The sequence below is a fragment of the Gymnoscopelus braueri genome, assembly GCF_963280865.1.
Source record: "Gymnoscopelus braueri genome assembly, chromosome: 2".
NCBI lineage: Eukaryota > Metazoa > Chordata > Actinopteri > Myctophiformes > Myctophidae > Gymnoscopelus > Gymnoscopelus braueri.
Genome location: NC_137604.1, coordinates 11740660 through 11768030, shown reverse-complemented (window position 1 = coordinate 11768030; position 27371 = coordinate 11740660). Strand labels below are relative to the sequence as shown.

The following is a 27371-nucleotide window of genomic DNA, read 5'->3' as shown; positions in this document are numbered from 1 at the left end:
TAATGGTGTGTATTTTGTGAATAAATTCACCAATAAAAGAAACCACAGCAGAGTAACCATGTGTCCAAACTGACTTTCTCAAGTCTACTCTCCTATGTACAAGTCAAGATGGGACCTAAAAAAAAAAGTACAGGTAGTTGTGGGTCTTCTGTGTTAGGGGGAATTGCACAGCTGATAATGTCATTTCCCGGCAGGGGTGGAGGTTGTGACAAAGTAAAACCAAAATACAGGGATAGACTGGCACAACCAGTGTTGTGGTTCTTGAACTAGCATATAGGAGAAGCAGAAGTTGCAGAACTGGCATGTGCACACAGAAAAGCAGAGGACATGGCTAACACTCAACTCTTTACATTATACAGGTGTACATATGTCACAGGGAAAATGGCATTCCAGGGAAATTGACAGGGGAGCGCTTGTTTTATAGGCACGGGGCGGTGCTGCGAGGCGGGGCTTTGATGCGAGGACGACGACCACAACAACAACATACTAACCAGGAAGCTACGCTAGGGGAACGCTGAAAATAAAATGGATAATATGAGAGAAATACTCAAGTAAAGTACGAATACCTCAAAATTGTACTTGAGTAAATCTACTTTGTTACTTTGCACCACTAGTACAAGCCTCAGTGGCGCACTTCGATAATCATTGGACTCCCCACCCACTACCACTGGGAGCCGGGGTTTGACTCCAGCTTGGGACATTACTTTTTCAAACAACCGCGGACTACTTTTTTTTCGCTGATAAAGTATAGTTTTGGACCATGACGGAAGGCGCTCCGACTTAGCAGACCTTGAGGCCGAGGAGTCGCGCCCGAGCGCCTCCAGGCGCGAGTGCCCGCGACGACCGGCCGATGGTCTGCTAGTCGACTTAAGCGCCGTCCGAGTTATGTACCGATAGGCACAGAATCGTAAATGATGTTGTGTGGGGACTGCGTTTGCCCCAAGTGCCACTCACTGCACTAACATAGCCCGCCAGGCCCGCCCCCTGGAGTGTGTGTGTGTGTGTGTGTGTGTGTGTGTGTGTGTGTGTGTGTACACGCGCGCGTGTGCGCATGCGTGTGTGCGTGCTGGTTTGTGCATGCGTGCGTGTGTGGTGTGGGGCTCATGTCTGGCTTGCATTGCCCTCTAGCGTTGATTCTACAGAATTGCATGAGGGGCATGAAAACAAGCGTACCCCTTTCAATTTCCCTGGAATGCCATTTTCCCTGTAACATATATATACACACGAGCTATCTACACACAGGTGCAAGTCAAATGGCAATCAAACACAGGATAGGCTGGGCCTAACAGGACACAGGTGAACAAGATGAACCATAATCTCAGGGTGGATGAGACAAGACAGGCAATAACAACGAGGGCAAACAGGAAACACCCAAATATTACTACAAAATAAAATACCAGAAACACTAACACTGCAAAATAAGAAATACAGATCTGACAGTGTCAAGTCCCTTTCTAGTTTTGATCCAAAGGACACAAGGACGCAACTCAAACGTCCAAACTCAATCAACTTTTTATTTTCCAGCTTGTTTTTCATTGTTGGCTTTGGTTGATCGGTCTGGTCAATCATCAATAGTAGATTAGTTGTTTAGTTAGGTTGTAAACCTTTAACAGAGAAAAATAAAGATTAGCAACATTGCCATTTTACAACAAATCATAGCATTTTTTAAAACAACTTCGTTTTCAAACTATAAAGTTTTAAACCAATAAAGTTTTAAAACAATAAATGTCTAAAACAATAAATGTTCCAAACCAATAAATGTTTTAAAACAATAAATGTTTTAAAAACAATAAATGTCTAAAAACAATACATGTTTTAAAACAATAAATGTTCCAAACAATTAAAGCCCTTAGACCAAACAATAAGTGTCTTTAAAAATAACAAAGACACATCTTCAGAAAAATAGCTGTTCCACAAGCTTGTAGATCGTCTCTTTTTCACTTGGCATTTTAAACCTTTTTTAAACACACATGTCAAATTCATGAGTTCTACATTTTAGTAGTTTTAAATAAAATAAACTTAATTTTAGCTTTGTAACATTGTATTCTTTAGCATTTTATACTTTTGACTTTAACACAAATTAGGTCAATGCTGCAATGTGCTCCTCAACCATTTCTGCAATGTGTTCCTTACTTTACAACTTTAGCTGTTAAACCTGACACATTAAGCAACATATTAAAGCAGCATTCAAACAAAGTAAATAAAACACTTCACCGACCATTGGCGTCTTTGGGCTCAACTCTCCACTGCAACTTGGAGTTCTTCTCCTTCTCTGGAGAATGTTTGTTTGAAATGAGCACCTCTGGTCCTTTTCAGGTGCTCCCAATCTGATGACGAGCAGCCATTTTGCTACTGCACTCTGGGAAGTGTAGTGCTTTTTGAGTAGTTGTAGTTTTTTGACCATATAAGGAAGAGGATCTGGAGTCAAAGCTCCAGTTTTGACTTAACACCTCAGACTTGAGCTCCTGCTTTTCCAAAACCCAGAGAGGTCACACAAGTCCTTCTCGCCTCTGGTTGTTCTTCAGTGGGAAGTAGACTGACAATGCGTCTGACATCTCTGAAGAGTTGTGGCCGGGATTTTGGTTTGGAGCCTCTTGGTTCTTTTACCGTTTGCTCTTTTGGGCTCTTCTTTGCGGTTTGCCTTTGTGATGGGAACAGGATAGCTGGGAAAGATCTTCACAAGCACATCTCTGACGATGCCTTTGCTGTCAGTGTTAACACAGACCACTCTAGCCAGCTTGTACTGTCCTCTCAGGGCATTTTGGTCAGCCAACCAGACCACACCATCTCCAACAGCAACATTTTGCTCTTTGGTGTGCCATTTGTTCCTTGTGAACAAATCAGGTCCGGCAAATTGGCTCCACTTCTTCCAGAATTTGCTGACCTCTGCCTTCACACCTCGGGTAACTACTTTGAGTCTGGTTCTTTTCTTGAGTCTGAGCCAGGTTCTTTTCTTGACCTCATCGGGCCACGCAGGTCCATGGTAGTGACTGGTGAAGTGGTTAAGGGTGCAGCTGGGCCTGTTTGCTGTAGAGGCAGGTCAGCTATGATTTGTTGACACCGCTTTGCCTTGTTTTTCCTGCAAGCCACACGGCTGTCAACCAGTTCTTCGCCAGTCAGCACAGCTCGCTTGGCTGATGTTGCCTCCCACTTTTACTTTGTTTTGAGTTGAGTTTGGAAGTTTGAGTTGCGTCCTTGTGTCCTTTGGAGCAAAACTAGAAAGGGACTTGACAGTTGAAAAAAAAAAGTTTTCATAGATTTCATAGATAGCTTCATAAACTTGTTTGACAGCACTATCATCAGTGTTGTGTAAAATAATGATGCATAGTTTTACACATTATCTTCTGTTAATGTTCATTTTGGATTTATGTTTATGTGTAATTTTTTTTACATATAACCACTTAACCACTTAGACCCTCTATTCTAGCTACACATGTCTCCAACACCATCATAAAGTACACGGACGACACGACAGTGATAGGACGAATCGTCAACAACGACGAGTCTGACTATAGAGAGATCAACTCACTGGCACTCTGGTGCCGGGAGAACAACCTCGCTCCTAACGTCGACAAGACCAAAGAACTGATCGTGGACTTCAGGAGGCCGCGGAGAGACCATGCGCCCATCCTCATCGACAGTGCTGCAGTGGAAAGGGTCAGCGAGTTCAAGTTCCTCGGAGTACACATCGAGGAGGACCTCAAATGGGAGACGCACACCACACACGTGAAGAAAAAGGCTCAGCAGCGACTGTACTGGCTACGCCTCCTGAAGAAGCTCGGAGTAGGACATTGCATCCTCAGGCTGTATTACAACAGTTCGGTTGAAGGCGTCCTAACAGGCTGTGTCACGGCCTGGTATGGGAACTGCACTGCCCGAGAAAAGATCAGCCTACAGCGAGTAGTGCGATCGGCAGAGCGAATAATGGGAGGCGAGCTTCCAGCGCTCCAGGAACTGTACAAAAAGCGGTGCGTGGTCAAAGCCAAGTGCATCATCAAGGACAAGTACCACCCAAGTCACAAACTGTGACTTGGGTGAATTGGGTGCAATTCAGAACAATCTGAACAATCTGTTTTGGGTGCAAAACAGAATAATCTGCAAGGTTGAAACGCATCGCTTCGCGTCGCGTTTCGACCTTGTAGATCTGCTACTTTTGGTTTGATTGATTGATTGAATACTTTATTTACAGTTTGCAAAGACAAGCACAGGGAAGTACAGTTAAATACAAGGTCTATTAAGAGGATTTTACACCCAAGAAAGCACTATCGCTTGTTTCCATTGGGGTCCTTTGTACCTACTCAATTCATCGAAACATTTAATGACAGACAAATATACAATACTATGCAAAAACATCATATAAACGAGTAGAACCAAAATATGTAAAGTAAACAGGAGCTAACTGGTGCTTTTGTGTGACCCAGTAGTTTGATGAAGTAGGGAAATCATTTACAAAAAACACAAAAAGTTAGAATATGGAGATAAGAGGTTTCTGCCCGACAGCAACGATATGGACATGTCATCAACAAATGCCTATACAGTACACATCACCAATAACATGAGCTTACTGCACCAACGTTGATAACGTGAGCTGAGCTGAGATTGGCCTTGGAGTGGGGACAGAGATACAGACACAGATTATTATTTAAATTTGTATTTAGGAAATAACTAGAGTAAAACGGTAAGCGGCATTCAACTATGTGTTTTTTTGTGTGGTTATTTTTCACAAATGTACAAAAATAAGTGTATGATCAGTTTTATCTTGCTGCACAGATGTCCGTAGCAAGTATACTTAATGTACCCCCAATTTTGCACATTCCCCGTTGCTGCTTTCATATTCTATTATTTCTTATTTTGTTTTGTTTTATTTCATACAGTCCTGTAATATTATTCCTACTCTTATTATCTTGCAGACCATGTCACCGCAACATTTAGCTGCTTGTACCTGTATGAGTGAGAGACTAATAAAAGCCCCTATTGATTCTTGATTATTGAGATACATAAAAAAGAGACAGACAGAGACACAGACAAACCCTGTTGTAGATGGCTAGGCCCCTTCTGCACCACGCTGTAAAAAAAACAAAAAACTATAGCAGTCAAAAGGTTATGAAAACACACTGGACCCACGAGGAAATAATTCTAAACCATTGTTTATATCTGTTGTTCTGAATTGTTGGTTGGAACAGTTTTAACCCAAGATCAGGAAGGCATCTGTGTCATTTTCGATTTTAACCACTATTCTATGCCTTGGCTATTCAAAAATAGCAGATATACAAGCTTATAGCTACGAGCTATTTTAAAAAATCTTGAAAATTTGTGCAGATCTTTGAAAACATATAAAACTAGAAAAAGTGCTCCTCGGAGCACAGGTCTCCGCCAGGTCAGGTAGGTTATTATGGGCCAGCAATGTTCGGAATTGGCCAATCAGGATGGAATATAAAAAATTGGACAGAACCATCTTGATCACGTGACTATAGAGATAATGTGTACCGATTTGCATGATGTTTGGACATAATTTGTAGGAGTAATATAAAAAAGAAAACTGTTGCAAAAAGTGGCCTCAAGGTGGTGCTATAATAGGGCAATGTCAAAAGGGTGGCATTTGTTCCTCGACGTAGTGCGAATGTGCGTGCAAAGTTTCACTACAATCGGACGCTGCGTTCATGATTTGCTGCATTTTGTTCAAAACGGGCCACTGCTGCAAACTTTAGATGTCAATTTTAGCCAATCAGGATGGAATATGAAAAATCTAACAGATCCGTCTTGATCACATGACTATAGAGATCATGTGTACCGATTTGCGTGAAATTTGGATAAAATCTGAAGGCTTACAATCAATTTTATTTTTTTACATAAGTCGGCCTCCTGGTGGCGCTATAAAAGGCAAATGTGAAAAATGCAGGAAAAAGGTTTTTCCTTGTCCTCTAGAGAGTGTGCATACAAAGTTTTACACAGATCGGTGCAGTTATAGGCAAAAACACAAATTGGCCTGTTATAGCGCCACCATGAGGCTGATTTAAAAATGTTCAAGTGGCATTTCTTCCTTGGCGTAGTGGGAATGTGCGTGCAAAATGTCACGGAAATTGCATGCTGTGTTCATTTTTAGAGGCATTTTGTTCAAAACGGAGCACTCCTGCAAACTTTGGAAGGCAATTTTAGTCAATCAGGATGGAATTCGACAAATCTGAAAAACCTTTCGTTTAATGACTATAGAGATACTGTGTACCGATTTGCGTGATGTTTGGACAAAATCTGTAGGAGTACTGTCAAGAAATGTGTTTTGCACCAATCGGCCTCCTGGTGGCGCTATAACAGGCCCCTGTGAAAAATGTGGGGCAGAGGTTCTGCTCTGGCATCCAGGGAGTGTGTGTGCACAGTTTCGCTGCGAGCAAGCCAACGGTGGCGGAGATTAGCTGTACACAGACAGATAGAATGACGCACACACGGACGGACGGACGGACGGACAGGGGGTAAAACATACTCTCTCGCCATGCCTTTCGGCCTGGCGGAGACAATAATATTTTTTAGAGCGAACATTTTTAACTCTGGAACATAATAGTTTGAGAGCGGGGTCGGCAGCGAAATACAATTTTGACCTTGACATGAAAAAGTTTGAGCACCACTGACATAGCAACATCAATTTTTTCAGGAAACAGGACATTTGTAGAATCGAGTCCTCAGCAGGGGCGGACTGGCCATTTGGCATACCATGCATAGTGGACCGTTGGGCCAGTGGGCCGGTGGGCCACCCCCAAAAAAAAAATTGGGCTGGGATGCTTTTCAGCAGTGGCGTAATTTGCATAGAGTTGACAAAACGGGGGGTTGTGGGCCGGTACGTACCAAAATGCCAGGGCTAAATTTTGGTCCCAGTCCGCCCCTGGTCCTCAGGTCTTAATGGGTTAGAGTAGGGGCCGGGCTATAGAGAAAGAAACCAACATGATATGGATGACTGCATGTCACCTTTCAGCACTGTTGGAAATGTCACTGGTATTGTGTCTGGGAACATGCTTGCTCGACACGCATCGCACCCTTTGATCAAACTGGAGTGATCTTTGAATGTCACAGCATATCTGAGCATCCCATCCAATCACATGTCCTTTCATCGCAAGATTTGTCCAATTTGATGTCAGGCATGTACCGGTGTAAAAAAAAAGCTCTATAAGGAATCTCATGAGAAAGTGTGCATTACCAAGCTATTCTATCTTTTTTTTCTTTCTTTTGATGTTTGTGTATGAGTAGGGCTTTGATCAGTCACACGTGACATCCATGACATCAGATCACTTTCTCCACAGTGCGGAGGCCATATCATAGAGTTATGGCCTGAGAACATATCTTGTGAATATCGTTGCTGTCGGGTGGAAACCTTGTATGTCCAAAACCGTTTCTATTTTATTGTTATTTAAAAAATACATAACATAAATAAATAGTGAAAACGGCCGATCTACAAGCTCACAACGCGTCGCATCGCATCATAATGCTCTCCCTTAGATGGTGGAATTCAATTGTCTTCAGCCGTCTGCGTCTCCTCCAAATCCCTGGTTTTAATACCATTGTGCTATGATGAAGGTTCAGCTGCTTTTTATACTTTGCCGTACTATGGTATGGCACAAAAACAGCGCAAATAGCCGATCTACAAGCTCACAACGCGTCACATTGCGATCTATTGTGAACTTGAAGATTGCTGTTTTCTCTATTTTTGAGAATCATTTATTTTATTAAATTGGATTTTTTCATTTTTTTTCATGATCAATCACATTGATTTGTTTGATTAACAGTTGCTTCCCCGGAGATTTGCCAATTTGTTTTTGTTTTCTCAATTCATGAAAACCTTCCATCTTTAAAGACATAATTGCTAAAGCAATTCTACATCCTATTACCTGTGGCATCCATTTATCTATTAAACAAATGGAAACCAGGCATTACAAAAAAAAAAAAAAAACTCTTCCTCCCTCCCAGTGTGCATTTAAGCCAAAGATGTAAATAACATTTACCGACAGATTTAAATAACAGACCCACCTCATTTAGCATGGTTTTAAGAAAAGTCATCCATTAAGAGCGGATGGATTAACTCCATTGATAAATGAGAGGTTGATAAACATTGGGTTATGCACGGCTGAGGTCATTAGGCTTAAAAAGACATTAGTCAGGCACCAGAAGTGAGCCAGGCAGGCCAGGGACACACCACTTGAGCTAAAATTAACTGTGGCTCACTTTTGTAAGTGGTGGTGCTGCGGGTGCGGTGCTGTTTTGTTGATTTTGTAAAACATTCAGTGGAGGGGTTTATTCATGACTGCTTTGCAGGTTATATACCCATACCGAGTGGTGGACAAAGTACTCAACAACACCAGTACTTCAGTCAAAATATAGACACTCCTGGTCAAATATTACTCAACACTACAAGTGAAAGTGGCTCAGTCAAATGTGTCCTTGAGTTAAGGTACTGGAGTAATAATAATAATAATAATAATAAAACGGCTCTATTATGTAAAGAAATAGTGAATAAAATGATCTTTTGTCCATTCTGTTTGGTAGAGTATGTTAATACAATACAACTTATACAATTGGGGTGGTTGTATTTTGTCTCCCAGTTCTTCTAATGAGAAGACATTTAGAGCCTGTGTCTAGGTTAGACACAACCTTTGACACAATCCTGTTTCTGGTTTGACACACGTTTTTACCCGAGCACTTGCGCTGTCGACTCGGGTTCAAAGGAAAGTTACATGGTGCAGCTTTAAGTATCAAAAAGAAATCTTCTAATGATGCATTGTTTTATTGAAATGTTCCCAAATATAGTGAAAATAGCAGATCTAAGCTCACAACACAACGCCATGAAACGTGTTGTGAGCTGTTAGATAAGCTATTCTCACTGTTTTTGAAATATGGATGAAGTGGTTGATTCATAATGAATTTTTGTCCCTTCTTAGAGATGTAGAGGAGTCAAAAGTACATTTATCTTCCACATGTTGTGGAGTAAAAGTCATACTGCAACAGCGCCATCACCAAGTTTGTGTGCATGTTAAAAAGTAGTGATTCACAAATGCAACCCACAATTCCAAACTCGGGTATTAATATTAATTCTTAAATCTATTGTAATCGGAAAGTATTTAAAGTGAACAATTATTCTGCCACACACAAGGCAAAGTCTTGGTGCAATAAATGAGCACGAGCACTTTAGCACTTTAATTCTTACAGTTTGCTTTTTAAGCCATCGTTTTCAATGTTTTATTCAAATGCATCTGTTATGAAACAACTAGAGCACAACCGATGCCAGATTTAGGAAAGTCCTAGATCGCTCATTAACCATGTTTTGACTGTTTTATGTAGTGCAGTGGTTCTCAAACTTTTATTAATTCCAAGGACACCCATAACTATTAAAATGGAACCAAATGGACCCATAAGGGTTCATTTGGTTCCATTTGTACACTCTCAGATTTACAGACCTGTAAGGATCCATCTGGAACCCCCTCAAGGAGCCCTGAGGGTCCCTGGACCCCACAATAGATAATATGCATAATTATGCTCTTTACCTGCACAGTTAGATATGTATATGTGCAGTATATCACCTGCATACTTCTGGAACTGCTGCTAATGTACCTGTCTAAGACAATATCTTATATTTGTTCCTCACTGTATATATGTTTTATATTAGTATTTCTTCTCTTACGTAATATATTAATATGTCATTATAGGATGTTGCACACTATTTACTGTAGCAGAACAAATCCAAACAACATTTTGCTGCTTGTACTTGTTGTAGGACACATAGAAACTGATAGAAAAATATATATATATATTATGGGCACATTGTATTCCTGCTATAAACACATCTACTGTGCTGTATGTATAAGACACAGATTAATTCAATGACTCTCCATAGAATACATTATTCTAGCCAGTCTTCTAGCCCTCTGTCAGCCCTAGGTGTGGTGGATCGTATTCTCTGCAACACATTTTGTTCTGGTCATGCTCCTCCTTAGTTAAAGGGATATTTCACTTTCAAATAAAATAAACATAAACAAAATAAATAAAACATAAATGAAAAAGTAATGGAAGAATCATGACCCCCTCACGCATTAAAAGGACATTCTAATATATATTTTTTTTAATGTTTATTGTATTTAAAAGTCAAATATCCCTTTAATTTCTGGTCCTCTGTTTTTGGTTGTCTGATCATTCGTCTGTAACACACCTCTTGATCCCAATTTGCTTTCCTCCCTTTCAAGTATAGTTGGGGGGGAAAAATACTACTAACAAAATATTACAAACAAAGAAATTCCACTTGAGTTGTAAGTGTGCCATATTGATCACGTGAGTGATCCCACGTGATCAGTCTGGCGATGCCAGGCTATGGCAGAGGCTTATGGTAGTGCATGGCGGATTTGAAGTGGGTGGAAGAGTTAGGACGTCACATTGTAATTCAGCCCGAATACCTAATCTCAGCACTGGCCACAGTGGCGCACCTCGCTAATCATTAGACTCTCAATATACTACCACTGTGAGTCTAGGTTCGGCTCTCGCTTGGGACAATACTTTTTCAAACAACCACGGACTACTTTTTTTCGCCGATAAAGTATAGTTTTGGACCGGACCGCGACGGAGGGGCGCAGTCTCAAGCAAACTTGAGCCACAAGAGGCACCACGAGCACGCTAAAGCGCACGAGTTGCCGTGCCGAACATTGCAAAGCTTGCATGGCAGAGTGGCTGAAGGTGCAGGGTTCTTAGAGGGCAGCAGGGGGAGCAGCGTTCTCCTGGGTCATCCACGTCTCAGTGAGAGCCAGGCATTACACAAGCTGGAGGGTTTGAAATGAACTTGTTTGTCTGGACTGCTGATTGGCAGTTCCAAAGTCCTCCTTCCATAAGGATGTGGTGACCGGGTGACCTGGATGGATAGATGAGATTACAGGGATTTCTGTTACATGTGGGAGCGCATGGGAAAACGTAGAGAAGGGGAGAGAACCGAAATAGTGATGCAACACATTGTAGAAGTCACCGCCCAGCTCCAAATTAATTCTGTCAGCAGTGAGGCAAGGTGTACAAAGACCTCTGAAATCCCTCTCTACAGTGACCATTCATAAACACAACCTATCCCTAGAAAGATCTCCATATTACCTCCGTTACAAATTCCCAAACACGCCACAAGTTACAGCAGTGCATGTAGTGTACACACTGCTTCGCTCGAGCGCAAGCGTGCGTGCATGCGTTCCGTGCGTGCGTTCCGTGCGTGAGCACGCGGAAATTTGTGTTTTTTTTACCGGGCTTGTTACTTTTTTGGGTGTTTTTGTTACTTTCCTTCGGTTAATTCGGTACAAAAAAAATGATTTTCTTTTTCCTTTTTCTTCATCCCAAAAGTGGGGGGGATATCCCTCCCCCAATGGAACTGAGTATGTCCAATCCCCCCCCCCCCCCACACCTCCTGCGTCCCTGCCCGAGCGAGTCGACTCGCAAGCCGTGGTGGGCGGGGTCTGGCTTTCGTGTTCTGTGGAAGTATGAAAGGACATTTGTCTGTCAAATGTTTGTTTCTTCCATAGTTCTGCTGTAGAATTGCAGGTACCTTCCTGGCCTTCGTTCCTCATAGATATCCTCCATGGGCTCCTGCAGATTAGTGCACCTTGTTCCGGATTCGTGCAATAAGACTGTCACTCTGAGGCTGCCTCACCAGTCACCATAGAACTGGGGCAGAATAATTAAGCAAATTATGCACAAAAAGTGTGCTCAATTGAACAATTAGGGGAGAGCAAAGCAAGGTTTGTCAACTGACTATTCAGATCGGAGGGGTTGGATACAGGAACAGATAGAAACTGGACAATTGTTAATTAACTATACCATAATTTAGGTTCATTTATGCAAAGTTATGTATAAAGTAAGTATTCAAACAATATTACTAGTAAATGCTATAATGTTTATTTTCAGATGCGTGGAGGGACGTCAGATTTGACCTCTGAGGATCGTGAGAGACCAAATATTCAAACACTTTTGGAACCAAACAGAAAAACATTGAATGTGTCGATCATATGGGATCATTTCATATTGGAAGAAGAAACACTTTTGTTTCAATGCCTTTATCATCAGAATATGACATAGACATAGTGCAACCTTACAGGTTATTTTCCAATATAGCTCTTTAAACTGTACTAAACAGTGCAATAACTGTAGTGTGCAGCCTACTAATCTATGCAATATCGGAGAAGGTGGCAACAGTTATGAAGGAGATTGGAATAATAATCTCCCAGTTTTTTATTCCTGTGCCTGTATCTCCATATTTCATCTTTTTTATACCTTGTCGTATGCCAATGTCGCACAAAAGTAGTGAAAATACGAGATCAACAACGCCTGACCTGAGCTTGAAAATGGGCTATTTCCGCTATTCTTGAAACGTTCTGAAAAATAAGTTACCGTTTTGGACACACTGTATGAGGTTTCCACCCGACAGCGACGCTATACAATGTTAAAAAGCTCTCACCAACCCGCACGACCTCTCCTCCTCTACTGAGTGTTTAGTTAGCTAATGTAATGGGACTTCAGCTAATCTAAACAAATACTGGTGTTGTGTGAGGACATGGGGTGCACATTAGCAAACAAACTGGGTGCAGGCATTATTGAATTTAAAAGGTCTCTGGCTCGAGTTAACTATCTGGCCTGGTTGTTCACTGTGCTGTGAATTCCATCTTACCAATGAGCAAGTAGTACAAAGTTTAAACACAAGTCACAACTTATAGCAATTACTTGTGCAGTTATAAAGTATATTGTGTTTGTTTGCAAAAAGAATTACTGTACTGTACTGTACTTTACATTAGAAAATAAGTTTGAAAAAAGTAATATAAGAGCTTGTGATTCAATAATAACTCAATTTGATCCATTGGAATACAAGTTATTTTTCCATTTCCTGAAAAGTGTTGGACATACAAGGTTTCCACCCAACGGCAACGGCATAATAAACGGAACATGGCTTAAGAAGGGGATGATAATGAGTACACTGTTACACAGACCATGAGCTCCCTGCAGAAAGTCAGCTGAACACGGCTAACTGTGTGGCCCGGGTATGTCGGCACATGAGGTCATTTGTAGTTCCCAGTAATAAGTGCATTACACAGCGAAACACTGTCTTCTGCCTGGCACAGGAAAGTGCCTCATCAGCAGCAAAAAAACAGGAATAAAGACATGCCAAGCCACCCCGGAGAGATGAGCCAGAAAGATACAAGAAAGGGAGTGGAGGAGAAACGATAGTGGAGTGGGATGGGGGTGAGATAAACGGATGGGGAGGGGTACTTATTTACTGAGGTGGTGCATGTTTGAGCACGGAAGCACATGCTGAGTAAACGGAATGTCCCATGTTTCTAATGCCCCGATTTTGAATGCTCTCCCACATTTGTTTTTGTAAATAAATGTTACGACTCCATTCAATTAGAGATGCACTGATATAGGGCATAGCAGTGGCGGCCATTTTGTGGTGCCAAAACTCGAAAGCCCATACATTTTTCCCATACAGATTTTCGAAAAAATATATTGCATTTTTATATTTTTTTTTGGCATTCCTAAGCCAATAATTTGATTACTGGCGGAAAGATGCTAATGTATTCGGTAGGAGACTCAAAGGAGTCTCTTTTGAGTTTCCTACTGGAAATACACTTTTTTTTTAGGTTGAACTAGAAGCTTCAGGCAGACCCAGGCTCTAGGGTGGCCGGCCAGCTGCCTCGACCGTGTCCGTGGGGGGAAAACCTCTGTAATCCCCTATAATCCATCTCTGATGGACTACTAACACAGACAGGAGCCAGTTAATTAATGGAGATAGATAGCACACACGTTGTCCTCAGTGTCTGTCGCCAGAAATGGTGAAATGTCAGAGACAAATGATTTCAAAGTCAGAGGACGATGAAAACAAACAGTGGAGATCCAGGTGACAACATTTGAGGGTGTTTAATGTTGTATAATGTATATTTTCTCCACAGTGTATTTATTTGAGTGTGATGTCTTTTACCCCGTTGTATCTACAGTACTTTTTCTTGCCCCGTAGCTGTATCGTAACTGCTGTGCTGCCCTTAGGCAACTGAACTTCCCTCACGGAATGACTAAAGGCCTTATTTTAACATCGCCAGCACTGTATACAGTGGGCGGGGCAAAACGTGCAGAACGCAGAGAGGAGCCACATCGCAGTTTTGTCCTCTGAGAACTTTTTCTCAGAGGAAAAAGTTCGACCTCGTTTGAAGTATATATGCTGCCAGCAAACAAGAGAGCGAGGCAGAGAATGACGGAGGGGCTGTGGGGGACGGGGTGGGGATAATGAAAGGTAGAATGGAGAGGAGGGGAGGGGAGGAGAGGAAAAGAGAGGAGAGGAGAGGTGAATGAGTGATGGATAAATGGAGGTTGGACAAAAACAAGACTTAGAGGGAGGAGATGTGAGGCTCTGTCCCACAGCTTGAGAGCTTTTCCATGCCGACGACAGAATACTGAGAGGCAGGAAAGTGCACAGTAAGGAGACATTAAATCAAGACACACACACACACACACAAGCGCGCACACACACACACACACACACACACACACACACACACACACACACACACACACACACACACACACACACACACTGGCGCTTTGTCAAACGGACTGGGTTTGTCTTGTGAATAGTGAAACAATACTTATTGTTCAAACTTTGGCGGGTGAAATAGGAAAGTTTAGACAAGTAGACACTTTCCCCTGAAAATACTGTCTGCACGAACACGCACACACAAACACCACAGACACACGCATGCGCGCCCACCGCGCACACACACTCGGATGCAAAACAAAACTATAAACCTGCCAAGAGCATCCGAGTCTGATCTCCTCCAAAGACAAAAAGGATGAGGAGATGAGACGACATCCATTCACAGAGCGGAGGCAATTATACCATCTAATCAATGTGCGTGCGTGCTCGCGTGTGTACGTGAATGCGCTCGCACGTGTGTGTGTGTGTGTGTGTGCGTGTGTATGTGTGTAATTAGCCTCATGGCGTCTAATGTTATTATGATAATTAACAGATTACAGGAAACATCAAGTGTGCCATTCAAGCATCCTCAACACAGGTGATGAGGCACACACATACACACTAACAAGCACGCACGACACACGCACACACACACACACACACACACACACACACACACACACACACACACACACACACACACACACACACACACACACACACACACACACGCACACACACACACAAACATAAACACACACTCGCCGGAGTGTCAGAAAGAGAGAAGAGAGCATTGCATCACTGCAAATGTCAGTGTCCGGGTCATAATGTCCCCGTGAACAGGGGTGTGTGGCTCAGGAGCCCTCCATACACAGTGCATAAATCAGCCCACTAACGAGCTCTAACGAGCCCTAACGATCCTATAAGCCCTTGATTAGAGGTTGATTATGCGAGTGGGGGGCCAATGCAAATGGCTACTTTCTGCTGGCCTTTAGCTGTTTGCAGGAGACTGATGCTGTGTGTGTGTGTGTGTGTGTGTGCGTGTGTGTGTGTGTGTGTGTGTGTGTGTGTGTGTGTGTGTGTGTGTGTGTGAGAGAGAGAGAGAGAGAGAGAGAGAGAGAGAGAGAGAGAGAGAGAGAGAGAGAGAGAGAGCTGCTTGCACAGACATGAGATGCATTGTCGTGTCTAGGACCGGAGATCAACTTGGCCATCATCGCCAGCATCCCCACCCCAACAGCGGGTTGAAGGCACCATTTGGCTGATCACTGCCGTGACAGATGCACCAGGATGCGAGTGCATGGAAAGAGCATTCGAATGGACAGTCCCCACATGTCAGGTCATGTGAGCTGCATGCTCGCTTTTGGGACGGCTGCCCAAAAAAAGTTGTGATGCCGTCCTTGGGGTTATGGCCGCTAGTTTGGGCAGAAGATGACCTCCAGTTTTTTAATTTTATATACTGTATATAATATTTTGGGGGTCTTTTCTCCCTTTATTGGATAGTACAGCGGAAGAGTGACAGGAAACAGGGAGAGAGATACGCAGAGTGACACGCAGAAAAGGTCGTCAGGCTCAGGAATCGAACCCTAGAGCCTATATGGTAGCTGTCGGGCAGAAACCTCTCTGTGTTTTTACACAAATGAATGCCCTACTTGATCATACTACAGTGTCACACCAAAGTATCAAAAATAGCAGCTCTACAAGCTCGAAACGGCGTGTTTTGAGCTTGTCGATCTACTATTTTTGACATTTTTTAATTTGAATCCTGAAGAGTAACAGTTTTGGACATGTTTGAGGTTTCCACCCGACAGAGACGATATGTGGTATGCATCTGAACCACTAGGCCATCAGAGACGATATGTGGTATGCATCTGAACCACTAGGCCATCAGAGACGATATGTGGTATGCATCTTAACCACTAGGCCATCGGTGCTCCAGACCTCCAGTTGTATCACAAAGGCATCGCCACCATGGATAACGTCACTGGTCAGGCAGAAACCTTGTAGGCTATACTGTATGTCCAAAACTGTTACTTTTCAGGAAATGAAAACGTTTTTTTTTGCCAGACCCCAGAGGTCGGCCTACAGGAGGCTTTGTCGGTCTGTCCCTCTTTTCCCACCTGTCCAAGCTTCGCGTGACGTAGTGCTCTGATTTTCAGATTTCAACCACTAGGGGTCTGGCAGTGCTCCGAGGAGCACTTTTTCTAATTTACCTTCCAATGGATGCAATGCAGTTAAACAGACTTTACCACTTCCAACCTGGTCTCCCTATTTTGGCCATGCCATTACAGGCAAAAATAAGAGATCTTGGAGCTGGATAAATTAATAAGAGATAAGTGCATTTACCATCACTAGTGCAGTAGCCAGATTACTTAAAGGCCAGTCTATGACGTCATTACTATGATGTTATATTGAAGACGTACCAGCTTGGGAGAGTTTTGGATCTCCATATATGGGAATGTGTTTCACCAATCAGCTTGGGGAGATTGTGGGGATCTCCATATAGGCATGAAAGGGACACAAACATGTACGCACAGAGGGAGATAACCATATATGGGCAAAAGGTGACACGCGTGTTTCAACCAATCAGCGAAGCCGTATCTGTTGGCAGCAGGTACTACGTTTTGACGTTTAGTTATAGTCACAAATTGTAGGTAACCACAACCAATTTCAGATAAAAATGAATCAATTGAACTGAGAAGAGACTCAGTAACTCTTCATTAACTCTGGAGTATATATATTTTTTCTATAGAATAATGCATTAATTATAATATAATACAAAATATACATTATATTGTGAACATTGCCTCACCATTAAGACCTGTTTGTGTGATTAACCTACTGTATAATAAACACAATACCAACCCCATCCTGTGACAATATTGAATTTGTCATACCATTCTAAACATTTAGCAGTTTGCGGTGCCTACTGCCTACAAGAAAATACATAAAATCATTCATGTTATTGCAAACTTCTCTCTTATCTCTTTAAGTTAGCAAATCTAAGTGGTGGTGGCCAGTGTGCCATTTATTTCTTCTTTTTTTTTTTACTGAAATGGTGTATAAATAAAGTTCCCGATAAATCTCAAAAGTCTATAGCCCTCAACTTCCTCTCTTCCTGTTCGGTGAGAGGCTGTTGGGTGAGGATTCTGCCGTGGAGGGGGTGGTGCTTCCCAATGCCCAACTTAGGCAGCCCTCGGTTCAGCCCCTCCAACAACACGCAGGATTTACAGAGCGTCTGGCTGGAGATGTAGCCGCATCGGCTGCAAGTCCCCTGTACAGGCATCTTCACCCCCTCCTTCACCGACAGGTTCTCACCAGAGTGAACGACGTCCATGATGGAGCTAGGCCGCACGGCCTCCAAGTCCTTCAGGAAGGCACGAGCGTGTCCCCGATAGGCGTTAGGCGAGTAAACGCACTCTGTGGAGAAGTAGTCCAACTTCTTGAAGTAAGCGTAGAGCACAATCTCTTTTTCGTAGGCGTATTTGAGGGGCTTGCAGCGCGGGACGACGCCCTCGCCCTCCGAGGCCGTGGATATGGCGGTGCAGCGGCGCAGGCGCGCAATGTCCCCTCGCAGCACGTTCATCAACACGGTCTCGGCCACGTCGTCGGCATTGTGGCCCGTGCATATCTTGTCTACTTTGAGCATAATGGCGCCTCTGTCCAACGCCTGCCTTCTGAATACCCCGCAGAAAGTGCAGTTATTCTTCACTCCGATCTGCTTCACTATAGCATCCATGGTCCAGCCGTAGAGCTCTTCATAGGACACGACCTTTAGCGGCAGGTCATACTGCCGCTGGTTCCTCTTCACCGTCTCCAAGGAGTCGTCCCGGTAGCCCGAGATTCCCTCGTCCACTGACAGCAGCACAAGATTGAGTCCGTAGTCGTGTCGCTCGTTTAGCATCTTCATGAGGTACGCCAGCACCGTGGAATCCTTTCCGCCAGAGGCACCGATCGCTACCGTCTCTCCAGGTTTGAAGAGCTTCGCCGCCACAACGGTCTGATGCACTTCCTCCTCGAAGGCGCCAAAGAAGCACTCTTTGCACAGCGAGTGGCCGGTCTTTGGACGTCTCAGTGCCGCACGCTTTTCAGAACAACAGCTGCACTGTATTGGCATCTTGGAAGAAAATGTCCTAAGACACAACGACAACATTCAGAATAACAAGATATTGATGACGCACCGGCTTGAAAGAGTTTGGGGGAACTCCATATATGGGCAAGTGTTTCAACCAATCAGCTTGGGGAGAGTTCTGGAATCTCCATATACAGTATGGGCATACAAGGGACAAGGGAATGTATGCAGAACTCCCGGCAACTTCCCAGCGACACTCCATATTTGGGCATGTCTAACATGATTATACGGTACATTTCTGAAGACGACGTCCAACCACCACAGTTGTATTAGTGTGTGTGTGTATATGTCACAGGTAAATTGGCATTCCAGGGAAATTGGAAGGGGAGCGTTTGTTTTTAGGCACGGGGCGGGGCTGCGAGGCAGGGCTTTTCGAGACAGGGTTTTTTACGCGAGGCTCGCGAGGAGGAGGAGGAGGAGGAGGAGGCGCGAGGCGGGGCTTTGATACGAGGCGGCGCGAGGAGGAGGAGGCGCGAATCGGGGCTTTGATACGAGGCGGCGCGAGGAGGAGGAGGAGGCGCGAGGCGGGGTTTTGATGCGAGGCCGACCTGGCTTTTGTTGTTCCCCCCCACATAGCAACCAGGAAGCGACGCTAGGGGAACGCTGAACACGCGTTCACACGCACACGTGATAATAGTTATTGTCCATGACGGAGGCACGCCGACTCAGCAGAGCTTGAGGCCGAGGAGACGCGCCCGAGCGCCTCCAGGCGCGAGTGCCCGCGCCGACCGGCCGAAGGGCTGCTAGTCGAATCAGCGCCGTCCGAGTTGTGAACCGATAGGGGGAGCATGCACGCACGCACGCACCGCACGCACGCACGCACCGCACCTCACCGCACCGCACTGCACGCACACACACACGCACGCACACACACGCACGCACACGCACGCACGGACGCACACGCAGATGTACACAGGTGCGCATGCACGCACGCATGCACCGCACGCACGCACCGTACCGCACCGCACCGCACCGCACTGCAGGCACGCACACACGCACACGCACGCACGCACACTCACACACACAAACGTCATTAGAGGCTGACTATCTTTAAGTCGCTTTTTTTCACACCAATGGATAAAGAGCCTGTTCTACCTCTGTGACTGTAATTGGCTTAGTAGCATTCATAATACAACTCAATCTTCTCCAATTATTATAGTATGATGTCTGTGGACATTCGTTAATTATCGACAGCTCTCAAGTTAAATTACTGTGCTAAGTTATAATTAGGGGGTCGGAGAGTTAGCATTTGTGTTTGTGAAAGGGACAGTGAAGCAAATTAAGGTCACAGCCCCATTCAATGTGTAACAGTTCCTATTAACATCTACTATATTACACCTAAACTTAATTGAGTTTATACTTATAAAACAAAATTATAATCGTGTCACCTCACTGCAGTGGCGGATTGTAAATTAAGTCCCATTCTAGCTGTTGCTATTTTTCAAGTGACACAATACTCCATGTTCGTTATCCAGCTGATAAATCCTGAACTCCTGTGTGTTTGTGGGGCATCAAATGTCTGACAGATAGTCAAGTATTTGGCTATTTGTGATTTATTTATTTGCCTTTTTGAATGTGCTGTCCGTACCTTTTAAACTGTCAATAAAATATCCAATCAATCAAAAATCTGTTCAGCTCAAACTTGCATCGAGGGCATTCTGGTTGGTCTTTTTTTTTTTACAGCATAACCATATAAAAGATTTTAAAAATTAAACTCAAACAAAATTAAAGCTGCAAGCAGCGATGAACGGGCCCTCGACGTTCCGTCCAAGATGCAAGCCTTTAAGGCTACATAGCTTAAAGGGATATTTCACTTTAAAAAAAACTTTGGGTCATTTTATCGTCTACTCAGGCTTTTGTGAGCCCCCCAGACCGTTTTTAAGTTGCTTGATTCATTATTCAGATATTTGATATTCATTTTGTCAGACACGACCCCTTCCTATACAAACCCATTATAACTTCAAACTCCATTTTTAGCATGTTAGATTAATCAAAAACACCCGTCCTTGGTTCTGGTGACTCACCCTGCCCTCCTAATACGTGAGGGGGCCGTGTTCTTTCGATAACTTTTTTCATTTATTTTTAATATATATTTTTGAAAATTAAAAACAATTAAATACAATAAAAAATTTAATCAAATAAACGAAAAAAGTAATCGAAAAAACACGGCCCCCTCGCGTATTAGGAGGGCAGGGTGAGTCACCAGAACCAAGGACAGGTGTTTTTGATGAATCTAACAGTTAAAAATGGAGTTTGAAGTTATAATGGGTTTGTATAGGAAGGGGGCGTGTCTGCTAAAATTAATATCAAATATCTAAATAATGAATCAAGCAACTTAATAACTGTCTGGGGGGCTCACTAAAGCCTGATTAGACGATAAAATGACCCAAAGTGTTTTTGAAAGTGAAGTGAAAGTTATGGCTGTTTAAAGGCCGGCCAATAGGAAGACAGAGGTGGCGGAGCTACAGAAATTACAGCTCGTCCCTATTGGTGGTCTTAGTCCACATACCAAATTTGGACTCGGTAGCATGCTGCGAACCGAAGTTATGGCTGTTTAAAGGCCGGCCAATAGGAAGACAGAGGGGGCGGAGCTTCAGAAATTACAGCTTGTCCCTATTGGTGGGCTTAGTCCACATACCAAATTTGGACTCGGTAGCATGCTGCGAACCGAAGTTATGGCTGTTTAAAGGCCGGCCAATAGGAAGACAGAGGGGCGGAGCTTCAGAAATTACAACTCGTCCCTATTGGTGGTCTTAGTCCACAGTAAACCGAAGTTATGGCTGTTTAAAGCCCAGCCAATAGGAATTGTAGATCGGCTATTCTCACTTCCTGTTTGGCGTTGAAGTTTGACGCTTTGCCACGGTCACGCCGTTGTACGAAAACTCAAGTTTTTGATAACTTTTCATCGTTAACATCTTTTGTGTACTCTGAGCGAATTTGAGACGGATCCGCCAATCCGCCTGGGATGAGTTCGTTAAAGTACAACCCGTGAAAATGGCAATTCAAAATGGCCGACTTCCTGTTTGGTTTTGGTCATGGCTCCAAGAGACTTTTTCGTAAGTTGGGACATGATACAGGTGTGTACCGATTTTTATACATGTAGGTGAAACCGTGTTGTCGGGCTTGAAGCACGAAGTTTTGTAGGGGGCGCTATTGAGCCATTAGGCCACGCCCACTTTTTTTTAAATACGTAATTTTTCACCACTGATAATGTGTGTGCACAGTAGCGTAACTTTTGTAGTACGTGTAAGCCTTCATTTTCCCGTTTCATTATCGGGAAGAATCGGAAGAAGAAGAATAATCATTGCAGTTTCAATAGGGCTTCGCACTACTGTGCAGTGCTCGGGCCCTAATGAATACAACACAAGAGGCTACTGGAATAAAATGAAAACCCAGAATAGTTAAGTTAAGAGTGAAGTAAATTAAAGTTAAGTCAACCACTTAAACCCCATGGTTGACCGAAGTCCCAGGTCTCTATACTAGTATATTTTCTGTTATTGTGGGGAAAGCTTTCGCTGAAAATAGCCTCACAACGCGTCGCAGCTTGACGTGTCAATCTGCTATTTTCCCCACAATATGGATGCTTGGGTTAAGTGGTTAAGTTAATGGTTAGAACTGATGATGAGTTAAGGGCCCTCCCTCACTGTTCTTAGGTGCTGGTCTTAATAATTATAAACTGTTTTTCTGAAGTGGGACAAAAAGTGCATCGACTGGACGAGACACAAGATGTTCCTTGAGTTGAGTTCCTTCTTGGTTATTTTTCTGTGGGTATTGTGGTCATTAACCATTTTTTGGGGGGGCATAATTGTCAATGCATCCTTGGCCATTACACTGAGTGTTCTTATGGACATGTAAAAGGTTTGCATAATATCGTTCTCTGTTCTCATAATCTCTGAAGGCGAACTCTGCGTCCTTCTCGCCGTGTGGAATCCGACCGAACGGCGTGCGGTCATTGAAGCAGGTGTCAAAGACCTCATGCACTATTTTCTCGGCCTCTTCCCTGGGGATCTTCCTCACGGCCAGGATAGAGCGCACGGCGCTTCCCCGGACACACTCCTGATGCTGCCGCTTCAAGCCAAAGTGAAATCGGGCGACTTCGTTCCTAAAGGAACAGTCCCCGCTGAGGTTATGCGCTCGAACCTCTGAACAAGCCAAATGTTTGACGTTGTTGAACCAGTCCACGTGTGCCCGACAGTGGTCCAAAGCATGGATGAGCTCGTGTGTGACCAGTCTGTTCATGTGTGACTGCTGGTGAATGTTATTCTGACACAAGACGATTTGAGACGAGGCAGAGTCAAACCCCCCGCTGACAGCGCCGTCGCAATCTTCACAGGAAAAATGGCGGTCTTTAAACACTGCACATCCCGAACTCTTCATGGCTCTAAGGAGGAGTTTTGCGTATGGACTATTTTCTAATGTATACTGTAACATGGCCTGACACTTGTGATTGGAAGTGAACAGCCTCTCTGCAAGAGATCCTTTATTGAATCCTCTATTGTCGGGAAACAGGTCGTATCCGTAGTCCTCTGCTTCATGATTAGCGTGAGCCATTGGCACATGACGTTTTAAATGTATTCAGATCTGGTAAGGATAGGAGGGTGTGTTCTGGATCAATAATGTCAGGGCGTCGGTCACAACACAATAGACGCTCAGGCGAGGTTGTGAAGCAAAGCAATGCAGTACAGTACAGTCCAAGGATCCTGTTTGGACTGCTGCTACAGCTCAGCTATTTTGTAAAATAAGGTTAACATGAAGGTTTACCTTCAGTTGAAGAGAAGTGACTCTGTAGTGACGTAAGCATGATGTAACATCCTCTAAACATCCATATTTGGGGATCCAGCCTTGACAATATTCTACAATGCACAGGCCAATTACATTGCCTTCAAGGGATTGGGTTGCTGTCACAGATCTTCCACCACCACAGAGAAACTCTTCTATTGGGTAGAAAGGGCCGTATGGTGGAAGGCAAACATATTACAGGCATACCCTAACCTCACACTAACTTAATGGTCGGAATAATGGGACGTTGGAATTATGAGCGGTCCCCCAGGCATACAGGCAAACATTTATGAACCATTGCTCAATGTCAAGAATGCCAAGAAAATTGAATGGCAGTCAACACAGGGGGAAAAAAACATCGCCACTGCCGATGGGATGGTGCTCGAGGTAGTCGAGGACTTAAAATTATCTTGGGACCTGGTCTGCTTAAACGGGACAGGACCTGAAGGTCCGGAGGGCACTTAGAATGCCCTACATGGGATGAGGAGAGTGTGGAAATCTGACATGAGAGAAGACCTCAAGAGGCGACTGTTCGTAGCGACAGTGGAGTCAGTAGGCAGGCTACTGCTGTATGGGGCAGAGACATGGACACTCACAGCACAGCAGGAAAGGGCCCTGGGTAGATTTAGAGTGGATTACCAGAGCAAAATCACTATACAATTAATTTAAACACGTTTCATTATAAATAAGATGTGAAAGTAGCCTTTATGGTTGATTACAATTTTCATTTATTTTTGTGACATTTGCAGTGTACACTTGCCTACCTCTCAGAACAGTGCATTCAAATAATGATCATAGAATGATGTCAACACACTTCAACCCTATAGCGTCCCTATTCTTGCCCTTTGGGCACCTCACACTACGAGGGCTTGTCAGCTTGTAGATCGGCTATTTTCGGTGGGGAAAAGAAGAGCAGACAGAGCCAACGGTGAAGTTTACAAAGTGTTTATGATAAGAAGGGTCTAAGTGGTTAAGTGGTTAAATGTAAAAAAATACACATGAACATGAATCCAAAATGAATATTAACAGAAGATAATGTGTTAAAATATGCATCATTATTTTACACAACACTGATGATAGTGCTGTCAAACAAGTTTATGAAGCTATCTATGAAAGCTATGAAAAAAGTTTAATATGCAACACAATTTTATACAATATGTAGTGGGGGTCCCTGCGTCATCTCTCTCTCAGCTAAGGGGTCCTTGTAGACACCAGAGAAACACATTATCAAAGCCTTCATATAGCTGTCAGATCTGTATTTCTTATTTTGCAGTGTTAGTGTTTCTGGTATTTTATTTTGTAGTAATGTTTGGGTGTTTCCTGTTTGCCCTTGTTGTTATTGCCCGTCTTGTCTCATCCACCCTGAGATTATGGTTCATCTTGTTCACCTGTGTCCTGTTAGCCCCAGCCTATCATGTGTTTGATTGCCATTTGACTCGCACCTATGTCTAGTTAGTTCCTGTGTATATATACACACACCTGCACATTGAAATGAGTGTTTGCCATGTCCTCTGCTTTTCTGTGTGCACATGCCAGTTCTGCAACTTCTGCTTCTCTTATATGCGAGTTCAAGAACCACGACACCGGTCGTGCCAGTCTATCCCTGTATTTGGGTCAAACTTTGTCATAACCTCCACCCCTACCGGGAATTAACATTAACAGCTGTGAAATTTCCCCTGACACAGAAGACCCACAACTACATACCCTTTTTAGGGTCTCATCTTGACTTTTTCACAAGAGAGTAGACTTGAAAAATCACTTATATAAAATGTTTTTTTTTAATTCAGTTTGGACACATGGTTATTCTGCTGTGGTTTTTCTTTTTTGGTGTATTTAATCACAAAATACACAACATTAAATATTAACAATGCATCAATATAAACATTCCGCTTCCAGAACCTTCCTCCCAGCTTTTTTCACAGATACTGTACATCCTGCTAGAATGGAGGCATGCTCCCATCAGGCGTGTGTAGTGCCTAAGAGAGCAGACAAATAACAAACCCATCAAAATAATTAATAATTACTACTTTGACCATTGTACATGTTTTACTTTTCTGTTTTACCCCAGGTTGTGGCATACTGTGGAACTAGTCCTTCAGTCAAATGAGAATTACTGTCAGAGACAGGCCCGGCGCCAGGATGAAATGACTAAGGGTGCAGTTGTAAATTGTGAGGGTGCACACAAGTTGTGCGCGTCCCGACCCGGAAATTTACGGTTATTGGATGGATTTTGGGCGTTTTTTTGTTACTTTATTTTGGGGTTAGGGTTAGGTTATGCTTATGTTATTTAATTCTTATTTTTGCCTGATTTTACCGATTTATCAAAAAAGAAATTGTAAAAAAATATAAAAATAACTTTTAAAACAAACTAAGGGGGCACAATTTGAAACTGAGGGTGCCAGGCCCCCTCAGGCACCCCCGTGGCGCCGGGCCCATACTGAGAGTAACTCAATCAATATCAGCTCTGACAAAAAAAAAACATAATATGTAGAGATTTATTTTAGAATGAGTTGTTTTATTTATTGATTCATTTTTGTAGACTAGGCTGTATGCTATTACACAGTGTGTAGCGTGGATGGTGTAGATGCCGTGTGGCCTTCCAGCAGGATAGATGACCAGACCCAAGAATTGACAGGCAGACCCTCCCCATGACCGGCTGCTCAACTGCCATACATGCATATGCAGAGATTGCACACCGTGCTGAGTGCAAAAATGGAGACAGAGCACGCTCTGTTAGACAAAGTACATAATTACACATTTTTTGAATCACCTAAATAAAGTGTCTTTCTTTGCGTAGTGCTTTGCGTAAGTTAAGTAAAATGTAAATCTGTGCATATCGTAAAACACATACGCCAATATCTTCCTAGTCAAAAGCCCAGTTAATCTATTAACTACTTTAGCCCTATACTGAGTTGTATGCCAAATAAACAAAAAGAGACGATATACAAGACAAGCTCTCAAGCTTGTAGATTGGCGCCTTATTTTGTTGAGTTGTGTGCTGAACTGGAACTGACTGATCCCAAGTCCTTATGGAAGTCGCAGACAGTTTTCATCACAAATACACATTTGTGATTTATAATATAACATACTGCACATGTTTCTAAACATGCTCATGAGTCTAAATAGAGTGATTCAGGATGCATCATGCCAAACACATCAGTATCAGTGACGAGTGTAACGTCTGTTCGTTTTCTATGATTTGCAACTTTATTACGATTAATGTTATTATACAGTAATCATTAATATTATTGCCATCACCTGGGCCGGTGAGCCGTGTCATTTTCCTGACGTTAACCTGTGTGTGTGTCTTCAGCAACGGCCACAGCCTGCAGTTTCAGTGCATATTTCAGCTTGTGGAAATGGATAAAAGAATGTCCATTCCAACCACTCTGGGCACGTGCAATCATTATTGCAGATTACACAGTATGTTTGACCTGGTATTCCTATTCGTGTTATTAATGTTCTTAGTTATCGTTTATGGGAGCGTTGTCTAACACGGTAACAGTTGATAAGCTAGCATTGGACAATAGCTATTGTGGAGTGGGACTTAGCAATCCATCAATAGAGTGGGTACGTTGTCAGGGGTTATTAATTAATTAATTAGAATGAATGCATCTTACCTGCACCTCCATGGACTCTTCGACACGAGGTGAAACCTTGATTTCATAACGGAGGCAGTGGATGCCCCACCTATGTGATTGTTGATTGATGGAGTCGGTTATCAGGGAATTCAGGTTCTCCGGTTCCTAAAAAAAAAAACATTTTAAAAAGAGAAAGACTGCATGTTCAAGTGACAAGTACAAATATTTGTTTTCCAATCTTTGTAACCATCCCCACTTAAGTGGCTGTTAGATCTGTTTCCAAAAAGGTGGAAACAAAAGCAGAATACACTATCCTTGCTTTTACTGTACAAAAGCCATGATCTACAGATTTCTTCTCCATTTTTCATTTTTATGTAATAGTGAGATGTTGTAAACCTATCCTTATTTTTGGGACAAACCA

General features: G+C 43.1%; 2 protein-coding genes across 2 annotated transcripts; both read right to left on the bottom strand.

Moving 5' to 3' along the window:
- Positions 1-17543: 17543 nt before the first annotated feature.
- LOC308098907 (cytoplasmic tRNA 2-thiolation protein 1-like) lies at positions 17544-18575 on the bottom strand (the record flags this gene model as incomplete). Its single annotated transcript, XM_080447373.1, has 1 exon — positions 17544-18575. The coding sequence occupies one exon, from the start codon at positions 18573-18575 to the stop codon at positions 17544-17546; it is 1032 nt and encodes a 343-aa protein (XP_080303499.1).
- Positions 18576-22370: 3795 nt separating this feature from the next.
- On the bottom strand, positions 22371-23141 carry LOC308094105 (mitochondrial inner membrane protease ATP23 homolog; the record flags this gene model as incomplete). Its single annotated transcript, XM_080440563.1, has 1 exon — positions 22371-23141. One exon carries the CDS (start codon positions 23139-23141, stop codon positions 22371-22373), a length of 771 nt encoding a protein of 256 aa, XP_080296689.1.
- Between the last annotated feature and the right edge of the window lie 4230 nt (positions 23142-27371).